We start from the raw sequence: 15,907 nt of genomic DNA, 5'->3' as shown, positions 1-15,907 counted from the left end.
TATTAATCTTAGTTAATGTTAATTTCAACATTTACTAATACATTTTTTAAATCAAAAGTTGTATCGGTTAACGTTATATAATGGAAGTGAGGTAACATTAACAATAAAGTTAATGAATGTTAAATATATTAATAAATACTGTAACAAATGTATTGCTCATTGATAGTTAATTTTTAGTGAATGCACTAATGTTACCTAATGTGACCTTATTGTAAAGTGTTACCCATAACGTTATGTAAGTGTACTCTTTGCATGTGTTCAATGCATTCATCTGATGTCAAACATTTTTTGCAAATTAGTTTCAATAAACGCTCTTTTCGGATTGAAGACTTCACAGTACTTTTCAAGCTGGATAATATCATGAGTTGATTTCTCATGATATTATCCAGACCTGTAACCACCATAGAGACAGAGGAAGATGTATACTGTCTCATATTAAAATTAGTTGTTGATCAATATACGTTTTTCAGTGGCTAGTTGTCAAGTTTTTTCCTCCAGTCCCCACTAAAATTGAAAATTTGGTTGCATCCTTGATAAAACTCTGTCAAAGTTATGTCAAAGAAAGAATAAACTGCCGTTCCCCTGAAAACATTTTCTTATTATAAAGACATATATATCATGCCAAGAAACAGACATACATTCTGATGAATTCATTTTTTAAAATGGTAGGAATTAAGATTTATTTTTTCCATATGAACAAGTAGTTTGATTTTATTTTATTTTTTTACAAGTATTATTTTTTGAGAAAACTTGCAAAAATTTCTAGCATATTCCAAGTCAAGAATGAACATGAAAAAAGGGGACTTATTGCTGAATGTCAAATGAAAACTACACTTTCACCGTGTGAATACGACTCAGTTGCTGCGGTTACCATGCACCCATCTATCTGAACCACTAGAACATGCAGAGGGAAGGGACGCCTTTACAGGCAGAGAGGAAGAACAGAAGAAACAGAGAGAAAGACAGGAAGAAAATCAATCGGTGAGACGAGTGGTGCTTTAAACGACTGTGTGCACAGAATGAATCTTGAGCATGTGTGTCAGTGTCTGTGTTTGTGTAAGTGTGTGCATTTGCATGTGTGTCAAGGTGTTAGTGTGCGGGTGGTGGGTTTATCTTTTCAAATGTAGTTGTAGGTTGCTGGACTCTGGAAGTAGGGTTTAACACTTCATAATCCACCTAAAGTAGCACGTCTAGTAGCCGAACACGCATTGCTTCAAGCAAGTCTCCAACTTGTATACAGATGTGTCAAAAAGAGAGAGTGCTGACTGGGAACGACCCCACTAAAACAAAATGAAGGAAAACCAACAAAACATGGAGCGTTTCGCAGACAAACACATCTGGTCGTATCGTTCTTCATCGTCTTCCCAGCATGATGCAGACACGACGGGCAGTAATGAATCTGTTTTATGGGCAATGCAGATTTCAATGAAAAGTCCTGAGACACAGTGCGGCTTAAAGCTGCTGGCATAGGAATGGGAAGGTGTGGGAGAGAGATGTAGGTCCGTGTAGGCTAGAATCAGGCTGGATTGGTTCCTCCGCAGGCCAATGACTACACAAGGAACGAAGGAAGGTTACAGTGCAATGAGCTCGTGTCACCACTAGGGGGTCCGGTTTAACCATTTAGCGATAACCTGGTGACGTAATAGAGCTCCCTTTCGACAAAGCCAACATCCTAAAAAGAGTACAAGCATACGTATACACACACAGGCGCACGTCGAAACTCACAACACACACACGTGCTCGAAACGTTAACCTGAAGACAAACACAACGCGAACGCACGAATGAAACGCGTTCTCGCACGAAACTGCGTACACAAAGACACGTACGTATACACTGAGGTTCAACGATACTCTCACGCACACGGACAGAAGTGTAAACACATTCATTGGACGCACAGACCACCATTTTGAAAACCCTGAACACCAGGGCCGATACTGCGACCCAGCGTCATGCCCTGTGAACTCCTGCGTACCTCTGTTTCCATGGAAACAATATGCAACAACCAGTTGACAGAAAAGAAAACGTAGAAACTAAAGTCGAACACAAACGGCGCTCGGATGCTCGAACGAATCGGCATCCGATGTGATTTAACGTCAGTTATGTGTGCGCGTGAATCCTACTCATGTAAACAAACACCTTACACAGAAGTGATTCGATATTGCATGGTGTCTGAATAATATCACAGTTCAAATGGGGAGATCCTGAAGAAATTAAACTAACGAACAAAGAAAAAACAGGAAAACATGTCTATAAAACCCAAGAGTCTGTTTTTAAGAAAGGCTACAAAAATTCAACTGAATCTCCCTCGTCGGCAAACAGCAAAAGGCACCACAATATTATTCTATTTCTAGCTTGTGAAAAAATTGGCACGTAATTCTTCTTCGTAATGCTGTAAATAATAAAAAAAAGGAATTACATATAAATAGTTTTCCCCCTATAAAAAAAGTCTTTGCTGCTAGCTAGTAGACAATTTTTGCTGAAATGAAAATAAATATTTCCTTTGTTTAGAATATCTGTCTGTTATACAAAATAAAAAATATTTCTCATAGGTGCAGGTCTATAGCATATCATTTGTTTTTCGCGCCTATGCAAGTTTGTTCGTCCTTGCTCTTACTGTTCTTTTTTAAAGGGGTGCATTGTCCGGTCTGGACCGCGACTGTGACAGTTTGTTGGCCTGCACGTTGCCACGGGAGCCCGAGCGTCCCGTGTTGCTGAAAGTCCGCGTGTCGTTGGGTCGGTAGATGGTGGCCGGTTCTGTGGCATTCATGTTCTGCATACTGAGAAACGGCGTGCTCTCGCCGTGGCCGAGGTCGCCAACCACATCGTCCTCCCACTCACTATCTGACAGGCAGCTTTGAGAGCTGTAGTTCCTGGGGCCCGGCGTACGCTGCGACACGTGGCCGTTGACCCGTGACCTTCTGCGCCAACGGCGGCCACTGCTGCTCTTCTTCGGCTGCTCTCGGGAGGACATGTACTCCTGCGTGGTCTCATAATCCTCATCATCCACAAAGCGGTACGGGCTGGACGGGAGGGAGCCCGTGCTCTCCGCCGCATAATATGGGCGTCGGGATCGGCGGTAGCGGTGCAGGAGGGGTTGGTCATCGTCGGGCGAGTAGGCCGCCATGGCGATGGCAGAGGCGGCGGGCGGCAGCGAGAGGGCATGGTTGGCGTTGGGCGTGGTGATCTGAAAGGTAGGCACCTGCGGGGGCAGTGAGGAGTGAAAGTCCACCGGAGATAGATGCGCCGGCGTGGTCAGAGCAGACACGTACCTGCAAAGATGCAGAAAAACATGGGGTGAGAGGTGGGACAGAAAAAGATTTGAAATACACACTACCGTTATAACATTTGGGGTCAGTAAGAAGTCTCTTATGCACACCAAAGCTGTATTTCTCTGATCAAAATGATTCCAGTAAAATCAGTAATATTGTGAAATATTATTACAATTTAAAATAAGTTTTCTGTTTGAATATACTTAAAAATGTATTTTATTCCTGTGCTGATTTTTCAGTATCATCGCTCCAGTCTTCAGTCACATGATGCTTCAGAAATCATTCTATGCTGATTTACTGCTCAAGAAACATTTCTGATTATTAATGCTGAAAACAACTGTGTTGATTAATATTTTTTGTGAAAAAACATTTTTTTTCCCTGATATTTTGGTCAATAAAAAGTTAAAAAATAGCATTTATTTGAAACAGAAATCTTTTGTATTTCTTATTATCAATGTTGAAAAAAACTTTGTGCTGCTTAGTGCTTTTCTTTTCAGGATTCTTTGATGAATATAATGTTCAAAATAACAAAATTTATTTGAAATATAAATCTTTTATAACATTACAAATGTCTTTACTGTCATTTTTGATCAACTGAATGCATCCTTGCTGAATAAAAGTATTACTTTCTTTAATAAAAATCTTACTGACCTCAAACTTTTAAATGGTAGCATATGTCTACTGCATGGTATAATTTATATAAATATATATTAGTGCAATAAGAGCAATATTTATTGGGAACAAAAAAAAGATGGATTGTTCACATTGTGTGAACAGTATTCTCCCGTTCTCTTTGAACACGCAGACCAGCGTCCCTCGGCTGAGGCGAGCGACATGGTCTCGTTCGGTCCCGTAGAGAACGAGCTATTAGATGACAGCATGTCTCTAATGGCATCAGACGCGGAGGAGATGTCGGGCTCTATTGCTGACTCCGCCCCTTCATCGTCTGCCGAGCCCAGTGACTCTAAGCCAGGGATGTATGCCGAACTTTTCCGCATCCTCTCTAAGGCAGTTGAGGAACTGGGATTGGAGTGGTCTACGCCGGAGGAGCCCACTCGTAGCCGTCTGGACGAATGGTTCCTGCCGGGGCACCACCAGGCCCCTCGTCAGCGAGCCTCTCAGTTTTTCCCGGAGGTCCATGACGAGCTTACGCGAATCGAATCGTGAAATCAAAACCGTGAATCGAATCGAATCGTGAGTTGAGTGAATCGTTACATCCCTACATGCGACACTTCTTGCCGAAACATTCCAGCTCTGCAATGGCCACCAGTCGCCCCAAGCCTGCTCCAGCACAGCAACCAGCTAAAGCTGCGCCATCGCCCGCTCAGCCTGCTCAAAATCCTGAGCCCCGACAGCACTTCCGCTCGGCCAGACGCTATCCCTTTCCAAAGCGCCAAGGACCCCGGCCCAAGCTGAACTTGGACCCTGCGCCCCCGGCGGCGTCCTGATCCGCTGGAAAGGAAGAGGAAGGGGCAAAGTCTCGCAAGCACCAGACCACCCCCGAAACGCCCTCTGTCGTGCCCTCAAGCACTCCGTTCAGTTCTGGGTGCCAGTGGCAGTATGTTTGTTCCAGAAATTGTTGTGAATCACGGGCCCGTTCTAAAAGCACCCTCACACATATCCGCAGTGATAGTGAGAAAAATAAAAAACAAAAATTTTCAAAAAGAGAGCAAATTTCCTCTTCCAGTTATCATGAGTGTCGAGTCCCCGCACGGTGACTCACCACCCAAATGAATCCCCTTTTCACACGGGCCGAGGCCTGGTGGGCCATCCCCAGAGTGTCTCATTGGGTTCTGGGGATTATAGAACGAGGTTATTCACTTCAATATGCTCGAAGTGCCCCGCGGTTAAACGGCGTGGTCTCCACCTCAGTGCACAGCAGGAACGCTCACGTTCTGCGAGCTGAGGTAAAGAATTTGCTGGCAAAAGGAGCCGTAGAAACAGTTCCACCAGCTCAGAGCGAGTCAGGCTTCTACAGCCGTTACTTCCTCGTCCCCAAAAAGGATGGCCATCCTCGATCTCAGACAGCTGAACCGTGCCCTCATGAAATGGCCGTTCAGAATTACTACACTGAAGCAGATACTCTCGCAAATCCGGCCAGGGGACTGGTTCTTTTCGCTGGATCTGAAAGATGCTTACTTTCACATCCAGATAGCCCCCCATCACAGACGATTCTTGAGATTCGCCTTCAAGGGAGTGGCTTAGCAATACACGGTCCTGCCCTTCGGGCTGTCTCTGGCTCCCCGCACTTTTACGAAGTGCATGGACCTCTCCCCTCTGAGACAGATGGGAATCCGTATCCTGAATTACCTCGACGACTGGAGGCCGAGCTAATAGCCCACAGGTCCCTCCACCTCAGCCACTTAGAGCGCCTGGGACTCAGGATCAATTTTGCCAAGAGCTCTCTGTCCCCCAGCCAGCGAACTTCGTTCCTGGGGGCAGTTTTCGACTCAGTCCACATGAGGGCGATAGTCACGCCAGACCATGCACTGGTCATACAGCAGCTCGCGGCTTCCTTCAGAATTGGAGCCTCCTACCCTCTCAAAAGGTTTCAAAAGATGCTGGGCCTCATGGCCTCTGCAGCACCGGTACTTCAGTGGGCCTGCTCAGAATGAGACCCCTTCAGTATTGGTTGAAACCTCTAATTCCGCCCCATGCGTGGCATCATGGACGCATCCGCATCAAGGTGGACCAAGCCTGCGTGACGGCCCTGGCTCCCTGGAAGGACCTACAGTGGTTCAAGCAGGGCGTGACTATGGGGTTGGTTTACAGAAGGAAAGTTGTCTCGATAGACGCATCCAACACAGGTTGGGGAGCTCTGTGCGACGGCAGGCCGACCTTCGGCTCTTGGACGATCGCGGAAGGCCAGCTACACATCAATTGCCTCGAACTGACGGCAGTATGTCGAGCTCTTCAGGCCTTCTTGCCAGTCCTGAAGGGACACCACGTGCTAGTCCAATCAGACAGCATGACGGTGGTGTCATATATAAATCGCCAAGGTGGGCTCACCTCTAAACGCCTTTTCGAGATTGTAAAACGCCTCTGGGAATGGGCACATCTCAACCTGCGTTCATTGAGGGCAGCTCATGTGCCCGGTGTACTGAACCAAGGAGCAGACATGCTATCTCAGAGCAACGTCTCCCCAGAGGAGTGGATGCTCCACCCACAGACGGTTCAGAAAATCTGGGAGATCTTTGGCAAGGCAGAGGTGACCTCTTCGCCTCAAAAGACAACTCTCACTGCCAAACAACTCTCACTGTCCTCCTAATTTAAAAAATGTAGGAGCACCCTCTGATCAATAATAAAAAATTCTTATAAAAAATTAGCCTTCCAAGCTTTTTAAAATTTCTATTTAAAACAATATAATAAGAAGTAGAATAAGACAAATAAGTTACCAATCATATGAAATTTGTATTAATAAAAAATAAATTTGTACAGAGGTGGCACAGAAGAACACAAAAGTGGCTTGTCGGTACATTTTCAGACGTTTAATGAGGCTCAGAGGTGGCATGAGTGCAATCAAATTCATACATTCATGTGGAGATTAATGTTTTAAATGCAGCGGCTGAGCTGTTACTATATTTGGAACTATTTTCGTTGAAGAAATAGAGCAAAATCAGGCAGTACTTGTTTATTGAACTGTTGTATTAAATGAATATCACATTTGCAAACTCCCTTAATAACTATTAAAAGTTGTCACTCTCCTTATCGCGATCTGTGGGCGCACAGAAAATGAGAGCGCGCGAGTGAGTTCTCAAGACTCAAAAGCATGTGCAAATGATACGTTCCGTCATCTGTCATCTCATTATAAGCGCAAAATCTGCAGGAATAAGACAAAGTCCCTTTAAGGGTATTCTATAGTCTTTGGAATGAGTACAGTTGTTATTAATAGCCGCAATCCCGCGCCGAAATTCAAGTTCTGCTCTGTGTTCTCTGCTAATAACCCGACTGTGAATGATGCGAGCGGCATCACTATGTTGTCACTGAGAAGCTGCAGGATGATTTTTGGTGTGCCGGCAGAACAACAACAACAACGCGCTACATGTTTATTTTCCCCTCATTTTTTCCAGTTGACGGAAATCCGTCGTAGACTTGCTGCAATTAACGGAAATCCGTCGTAGCGACGGAGAACTTTAATCCCTGCGATCGTCCTGATCCCCCAGGTAATCAGGCGAGTCAGGGAGCACAGGCACAGTGTGCTTCTGGTGGCCCCGCTCTGGAAGAACCATCTCTGGATCTCAGAGCTGTCTCAGCTGCTGACGGCAGCTCCGTGGCCCATTCCCCTGAGGCAGGACCTCCTCTCTCAGGCGAACAGAACAATCTGGCACCCCCAGCCCGAGCTGTGGGCGCTGCACCTATGGGCTCTCAACGGGAATCAGTAGATCTCCCAGAGAGTGTCCTGAATACTATCTCACAGGCTAGAGCCCCATCTACGAGATGCCTCTATGCCCTTAAATGGTCGATTTTCTCCGCCTGGTGCGAAACCCACAGCGAGGACCCAATAACATGTGACATATTGGTGATATTGTCCTACTTACAAGAGCTGTTGGACAAGGGCCGCTCCCCTTCCACGCTCAAAGTCTATGTGGCAGCTATAGCAGCTTCTCACGCTCCTATAGCCGGACAGTCGGTGGGCCGGAACAACCTTGTTGTCCATTTCCTGAAGGGATCCAGGAGGCTCCATCCGCCCCGGCCCCTCACGGTCCCTACATGGGATCTACCCATGGTCCTGAGAGCCCTCAAAGGCTCCCCCTTTGAGCCACTCCAGTCTGCGAGCTTAAAAACACTGTCGCTGAAGACCGCTCTGCTGCTGGCGCTAGCATCGGTTAAGCGAGTAGGTGACTTGCAGGCTCTCTCGATAAGCCCTGTCTGTCTTGAGTTTGGGCCTAACGACTCTAAAGTCGTCCTAAAGCCAAGACATGGGTATGTCCCTAAAGTGCTCTACACGTCGTTTAGAGCCCAGGTTATTACTTTCTCTGCGCTTCCTCCTTCTGAGGAGGACCAGGAGTTTAACCTTCTCTGCCCAGTTAGGGCATTGAGAATTTACATCGAGCGTTCCGCCCCCTTCAGGCAGTCAGAACAACTCTTCGTATGCTTTGGCGGCCGCACCAAAAAGTCCCCGGTCACAAAGCAGAGGATCTCTCAATGGTTAGTTGACGCTATCACACTAGCTTACTCCTCACTGGGCCTTCAGAGTCCCATAGGAGTGAGAACCCATTCCACTCGAGGCGTGGCCTCTTCCTGGGCATGGTCTAGTGGTGTGTCCATAGCAGACATCTGTGCAGCGGCCATCTGGGTCTCGCCGTCCACCTTTGCCAGGTTCTATAACTTGGATATTTTATCTGCTTAAAGTGGCACACGCCTGTCTAGGCAGTCTACGTCTCAGGCTCTGCCTGACTCTTCAGGAACGCTCTTGGCCCTATTACTAGTGCTGAGGTTGTACATACGGCCATTGGAACTATTATCTGAAGGCTGACCTCAATGAGTTCAGCCCTCTTGCCTCCTGCAGGGCTCACCCTGCGCATAATTGGTCCCTCTGAGCCTTTTTCGCTCAAGGCCAGTTCATATCAGTCGTTCCTCTCTCATGGCACGGCGGGATTGTATTGTTCCCCATAAGCGTCTAGCGCCGCAGTACGAGTGAAGTATTGATAGGGAACGTACTCGGTTACTTTCGTAACCTCGGTTCCCTGAGATACGGGAATGAGTACTGCGTTCCTTGCCGTGCCATGACGCTGCACGACTCGGTGTCGTCGCTTCAGTCGAATTGACCTGAGATCTTATGGCGAAATGCCCGCTTATATAGCCAGATGGCCCCGCCCATTCTGGCGGGCTCGCGCGGACTTCACTGCCATTGGTTAGTTTTATAATCACTGCACGAACCAATGGCCGTGCAGTTCCACTGCGTGATTGAATAAGTCTTCAGTCCTCGGAGAAAAAGGAGTTTTTCCCCATAAGCGTCTAGCGACGCAGTAAGTAACCGAGTACGTTCCTTTTTCACTCACCTGTCACTGTGAGGTGAGTCCCGCAGGGAATCGTAAGAGTCTCCGTACTGTAGGGGGCACTGTGTAGCATCAGGATAACCACAGTATGCAGCACGGCGGGCACGAGCCTCCATACACGCCGGGCTGCTGCATTTACTGGTGCCAACGGAGGAAGAGATCGCCCCCGACTGACAGTCAGAGTGCATGCTGTCCGTCCGCTCCATACTCCATGTGCGCTCCTCGTGCCTGAGAGGCGGGAACAACACGAAGGGAAGTATAAAAATGTGAGAAACATTCAAGGGATATAAAAAAAATGTATAGAAAAGGTTTGGGGACAGAACAAATTTTTATTTTAAAAGAGATTTACACCTTTATTCAGCAGGGATGCAATAAATCTTTTTTTTTTTTTCAATGTGTTTATTGTCCTTTTTCTTCTTTTATAAACACACATCAGCTATACATATAGTAACAAAATAGCCTATGTAACACCAGAACAAGTACACAAGCATACACCCCTTCACTTACACGTTCAATTAACACTTTTTTTTTCTTTAAATAAATGCATAAATAATAATAAAATAAAATAAATTAATAAGTAAATATTTCTAATAGTAAAATAAAATACAATAAAATAATAATAAAATAAATAAATATATAAATAAATTTGTTACAGAGAATGTTTTACAATGTCTTTTTCAGTAAGGTCTACATTTCCATTTTACATGATATTTATGTATGGCTCCCATAGCTGATCAAAGTCTTTCCGTCTACCCTTAGCAATGTAAGTTAGCCTTTCCAGTCCGATACAGTTCGATAACTAGTTTGACAGGAGTTATATAGATTCTCATTAACCATTTATATTGAAGTAATTTAAACCTTGTATTTATTTTCTGCGTTTGTGCTTTAAGACAAGCATAGTTCCAGTCTTCCTCGTCTATATCTTCCTGTATATCCATTTTCCAGGCATTTAATTTGTCCAATGTTGATTCAGTACTGTGTTTCACCATTAAATTATAGTACACAGATACGTGACCCTTACCTTCTAAATTTCCGAGAGTTATTTCCTCTAATTTTGATAAAGATGGTATACAGATGATCTGTTCTTCTTTTGATGACATGTAACTTTTAAACTGTAGATACTTAAAAAAATGCTTTTTGGGAATTACATATCTCTGGCATAGCTGATCAAAAGAAAGTAGAACTCCATCTTCATATAAATCCATAATTTTCTGAATGCCTCTAATATTCCATATCTTAAATCCTCCATCTTTATTACCAGGTGTAAATTGTTCATTACCCCAAATAGGAGTAAATTGGGATAATCTCGGCATATCACCTATATGCTTATGTGCAGCATGCCAGACTGAAACAGTATTTTTAAGGAAAGGGTTTTTTGTGTTCTTCTTCAATGACTTAGTATCTGAAGAGTATAGGTACATTTTTAATGGTGTATCTGGGTTGGAGTTTTGTTCAATGTCTACCCAAGCAGGTGTTGTTGTACTGAAGTAATTTAGTGCTGAAGTAAGTTGGGCAGCCATATAGTACCATCTAAAATTGGGAAGTTGAAGCCCTACCCTTTCATAGGGCAGATGTAAGAACTTAAGACGAAGTCTAGCTTTTCTATCATTCCAAACAAATTGAGCAATTAGTTTGTTAATTTTATCATAAAAGATGTTTGGTAATGGCAATGGGAGTGTTTGTTTTGTGTAGCACGCGGTTTGTGTTCAGCCGCGTGCTTTTCTTGTTGTCTTGTGTGAACACGCGGCTTATGAGTTTTCTCATTAGCTGCGTGTTCGTGTCTTTTTGTTCAAGCACATGGCTTGTGATTTGTTTGGCTGGCCATGTGCTTGTGTTTTGTTTTGTGTGAGCACATGGCTTTTGTCTTTGTTTCCTGTATGCCATGTGCTCTCATGTCAATTGTCTTGACCCCACCCATCTTGTTACCTGATTATTGGTTATTTGCCCCACATGTGTTCCCTCGTTACCCTCCTCATTTGCTCTCCATTTATTCTCCCTGTGTTTGCAGTCCTGGGTCAGTTCGTCACCATATCTCCCTGGATGTGTCCTGTCCTGTCGTGTTGTGTCCAGATCCTGCCTTGCCTAGCCTTGCCAGCCTGTTTTTCCCCCACGGGGTAGTTTTTGTTGTCTGTTTTGTTTTATTTTATTAATAAAGCCCTTATCTTCCCGCACTATTGAGTCCTCGCTCCATCCTTCATCCCCAACCCTGACATTAAATGCTTCCCATCTAATACTGGCTGTAGTTTCATTCGTATTTAGTTCAAAATATTTATCAATACAATTCTCCATAAATGTAATAAATGCTGGGTCTTGTAACAAATACGTTTGCAACCTCCATCTAGGACAATGCTGAAATCCACCCAAATTAATCTCCATAGATACTGCTGCATGATCACTAATTACTATACTATTATACCAGCATTTTTTCACATTAGACAACAGTTCCATAGAGATAAAATAGTCGATGCGTGAGTGAGTTTTATAGGAACTTGAATAACAGGAATATTCTCTTTTATTTGGGTTTAGCATTCTTCAAACTTCAATTAATCTTAAATCCTTCATATAATCAATTACTGTTTTTCTGGTTTGTATATGAGTTGCATCAATTTGGGTGGATCTGTCCAATACAGGATCGAGGGTACAGTTAAAATCTCCTCCAATAATATTAAATCCCTCCAAAGCAGACACGGTTAAAAATAATTTCTCAAAAAATAATGGGCTGTCATCGTTTGGACCATACATATTTATAAAGTTAAGCTTTTGTGTCAAAATACTCCCCTGAACAATAATATATCTTCCAGAAGGGTCCTGAATGGTTTTTCTAACTTGAAATGGCAATGACCTATGAATCAGGATAACTACGCCCCTTGCATGACTATTAAAAGTTGCATGAAATACTTGGCCTGGCCATCTTTTATTCAAGTAATGTATATCTGATGCAACCAAGTGTGATTCTTGTAGAAAAACTATTTTAGATTTGAGATACTTTATCCTATTCAATACTTGTTTCAGCTTGGCCAATTTTCTCATTCCACGGACATTCCAACTTGTAATTTTAATATCCAGACTGTCTGTTAGTTTTGTTTTCTCCATAAATTATCATAACATTTTGAAATATGGAAGAAAAGAAAAAAAAAAGAGAGAGAAAAAAATAAAAATAAAATAAAAATGCAAGTGTAAATGACCCCCACCCCCCCAACACACATACACACTCAGAACATCGAACTATTCGACTTTTAACCCTGGCACTTCCAACTGAAATGCCTACCCCCGCTCCCCTTAAGTGAAAATCTGAGGGACGCTGATCCACCATATTTGAGGAGCAACTAGCTAGCGTAGCTCAGCCCAAGATCCCAACAAAACAGTCAATACCTGTCAACTATGCACATTCAACTTAATATATTGATCTCCCCTTTTAACTAAGAATATGTAGTTCGACCGTAACAAAACAATACCCGGCTTTCTCTAATATACATAACCTACAAACCGTATAGAACAAAGTCAACTCAATTGTACCCAGTCGGTGCGTCGTGCAAAGAAAAAAAAAATAAAAATATATATTACTTACAGTAGGTCCCCTCCCCTTAAGTGAAAATCTGAGGGACGCTGATCCACCATATTTGAGGAGCAACTAGCCAGCGTAGCTCAGCCCAAGATCCCAACAAAACAGTCAATACCTGTCAACTATGCACATTCAACTTAATATATTGATCTCCCCTTTTAACTGTAAGAATATGTAGTTCGACCGTATCAAAACAAAACAATACCCGGCTTTCTCTAATATACATAACCTACAAACCGTATAGAACAAAGTCAACTCAATTGTACCCAGTCGGTGCGTCGTGCAAAGAAAAAAAAAAAATATATATATATTACTTACAGTAGGTAGGCTACGTTATATTTAAAATTTAGTACGCGCCGACTAAATATACTTAGAATTATTTAAACTCACTCCTACTATACATCTCGATTGTCCGCTGTTATCTACAGATGTTCCAGCATCGTTACATGTTGGTTTAATTCAGTAGATCACCCGACTGTAGATTCTACGTTGACTGTGGGATGCTTTTGTAGAACTTTTCAGCTTCTTGCGGCGTTGAGAAGAGATGAATCTTGCCGTTGTATAGCACTCGAAGCTTGCAAGGATTATGCTGAAATCCACGGAAAGCGTTGATATCAACAAACAGTTTGGTGACTGGATTAAATCCCCGTCGAATCCGTACCGTCTCCACTGAGAGATCCTGCGCAAAGGATATCTTGACCCCGTCGTGTGTGATATCTCGCCGCCTTGATTCACGGTAAACAAATTCCTTCTCCTGAAACTTCAAGAAGCGGATGAGTATTGCTCTGTTTTGGTTGGGCTTCCCAGATGCTAGTGTGCGATGAACCCGTTCTAAGGTGAATGGTTTATCTGGGCTCAGTCCCAGCCATCGTGTCAACATCTCACTTATAAATTCAAGGAGAGGTTTCTGGCCCTCGGCGCCCTCTCGAATACCATAGAGCCGGAGGTTCTTCCTTCTGCCCCGGTTCTCCAAGTCATCAGTCTTTGATTCGAGGTAGGCGATTCTTTTGATGGCTGAATCAAGTGCGGCTTCTGTTTTTTCAAGTGTCTTTTCTGTATCGTGCATGCGGCCTTCAGTCTCCTCAATACGCGCTGCATTAGAAGACACATCTCGTTTTACATCCGACACTTTGCTTTCCAACGCGGCCATTGAGTTCGCCATAATAGTAAGACGGGTATCAATGCTGTCCAACTTCGTTCCGATCTCTGTTCGAAGTGCTTTCACTTCATTTAAAACTTCTGCTAAGCTCTCCATGTGGTTAGCTTCCACTTCACTCGGTGTAACGTTACTCGACGAAGTTGTTTTTACGCTGGACTTGCGCGCTCGAGTAAAAATGTCACACTGTTTAATAATTGCTGACGGTTTTGACATATCAACGCTGACGCTTTGTTCAAAGATTGGCCGTGTATATAAGGGGTTTTTATATTAAATTGTGCACGGTTTCTCGGAGCTTATCCGCTAAGCTGCCATCCTGGTCCTGGCCACGTGACCCCCTTTCAGCTTCTTGCGGCGTTGAGAAGAGATGAATCTTGCCGTTGTATAGCACTCGAAGCTTGCAAGGATTATGCTGAAATCCACGGAAAGCGTTGATATCAACAAACAGTTTCGTGACTGGATTAAATCCCCGTCGAATCCGTACCGTCTCCGCTGAGAGATCCTGCGCAAAGGATATCTTGACCCCGTCGTGTGTGATATCTCGCCGCCTTGATTCACGGTAAACAAATTCCTTCTCCTGAAACTTCAAGAAGCGGATGAGTATTGCTCTGTTTTGGTTGGGCTTCCCAGATGCTAGTGTGCGATGAACCCGTTCTAAGGTGAATGGTTTATCTGGGCTCAGTCCCAGCCATCGTGTCAACATCTCACTTATAAATTCAAGGAGAGGTTTCTGGCCCTCGGCGCCCTCTCGAATACCATAGAGCCGGAGGTTCTTCCTTCTGCCCCGGTTCTCCAAGTCATCAGTCTTTGATTCGAGGTAGGCGATTCTTTTGATGGCTGAATCAAGTGCGGCTTCTGTTTTTTCAAGTGTCTTTTCTGTATCGTGCATGCGGCCTTCAGTCTCCTCAATACGCGCTGCATTAGAAGACACATCTCGTTTTACATCCGACACTTTGCTTTCCAACGCGGCCATTGAGTTCGCCATAATAGTAAGACGGGTATCAATGCTGTCCAACTTCGTTCCGATCTCTGTTCGAAGTGCTTTCACTTCATTTAAAACTTCTGCTAAGCTCTCCATGTGGTTAGCTTCCACTTCACTAGGTGTAACGTTACTCGACGAAGTTGTTTTTACGCTGGACTTGCGCGCTCGAGTAAAAGTGTCACACTGTTTAGTTGCTGAAGGTTTCGACATATCAACGCTGATGCTTTGTTCAAAGATTGGCCGTGTATATAAGGGGTTTTTATATTAAATTGTGCACGGTTTCTCGGAGCTTATCCGCTAAGCTGCCATCCTGGTCCTGGCCACGTGACCCCCCCGCAATAAATTTATTAAACGTAAAAACATTATAATGTTAGATTTCTATTTCAAATATATACCAACCCCCCCCCATATATACCAACAAAAAGTGTTTTCCACAACTGTTTTCAACAATAATGGTATATTTTAAGCAGCAAATCAGCATATTAGAATGATTTCTGAAGGATCATGTGACATTGAAGACTTCAATGATGGCAAAGATGGCAAAATTCAGCTTTGCCATCACAGGAATAAATTACATTTTGAAATATATTAAAACAGAAAACAGTTATGTTAAACTGTAATAGTATTTCACAATATTACTACTTTTGCTGTATTTTTGAACAAATAAATGCAGCCATTAAAAAACAACCTCACACATTATATATACATATACATACATACATACATACATACTGTATTTATATACACACACACACACACATACATATATATACACTGAATAAAATTATAAACGCAACACTTTTGTTTTTGCCCCCATTTGTCATGAGCTGAACTCAAAGATCTAAGACTTTTTCTATGTTCACAAAAGGCCTATTTCTCTCAAATATTGTTCACAAATCTGTCTAAATCTGTGTTAGTGAGCACTTCTCCTTTGCCGA

The 15,907-nt window shown here is 43.5% G+C and overlaps 1 protein-coding gene across 2 annotated transcripts in view; it reads right to left on the bottom strand.

Annotated features, from left to right (window-relative positions):
* Nucleotides 1–1,296: 1,296 nt before the first annotated feature.
* Nucleotides 1,297–15,907, bottom strand: part of LOC107660787 (pro-neuregulin-2, membrane-bound isoform-like) — a 94,556-nt gene continuing 79,945 nt past the window's right edge. For both annotated transcript variants that reach the window (XM_016450202.1, XM_016450203.1), the window contains 2 exons: nt 9,273–9,497; nt 1,297–3,270 (listed from right to left, as the gene is read on the bottom strand). In XM_016450202.1, coding sequence (XP_016305688.1) covers nt 2,625–3,270; nt 9,273–9,497 — 871 coding nt within the window. In that variant the 3' untranslated portion in view covers nt 1,297–2,624. The remainder of the gene's footprint in view (nt 3,271–9,272; nt 9,498–15,907) is intronic.

The sequence above is a fragment of the Sinocyclocheilus anshuiensis genome, unplaced genomic scaffold, assembly GCF_001515605.1.
Source record: "Sinocyclocheilus anshuiensis isolate Anshui unplaced genomic scaffold, SAMN03320099.WGS_v1.1 scaffold1289, whole genome shotgun sequence".
Classification (NCBI taxonomy): Eukaryota; Metazoa; Chordata; class Actinopteri; order Cypriniformes; family Cyprinidae; genus Sinocyclocheilus; species Sinocyclocheilus anshuiensis.
The sequence above is the reverse complement of the archived record's forward strand: the minus strand, read 5'-3'. Positions and strand labels throughout refer to the sequence as shown.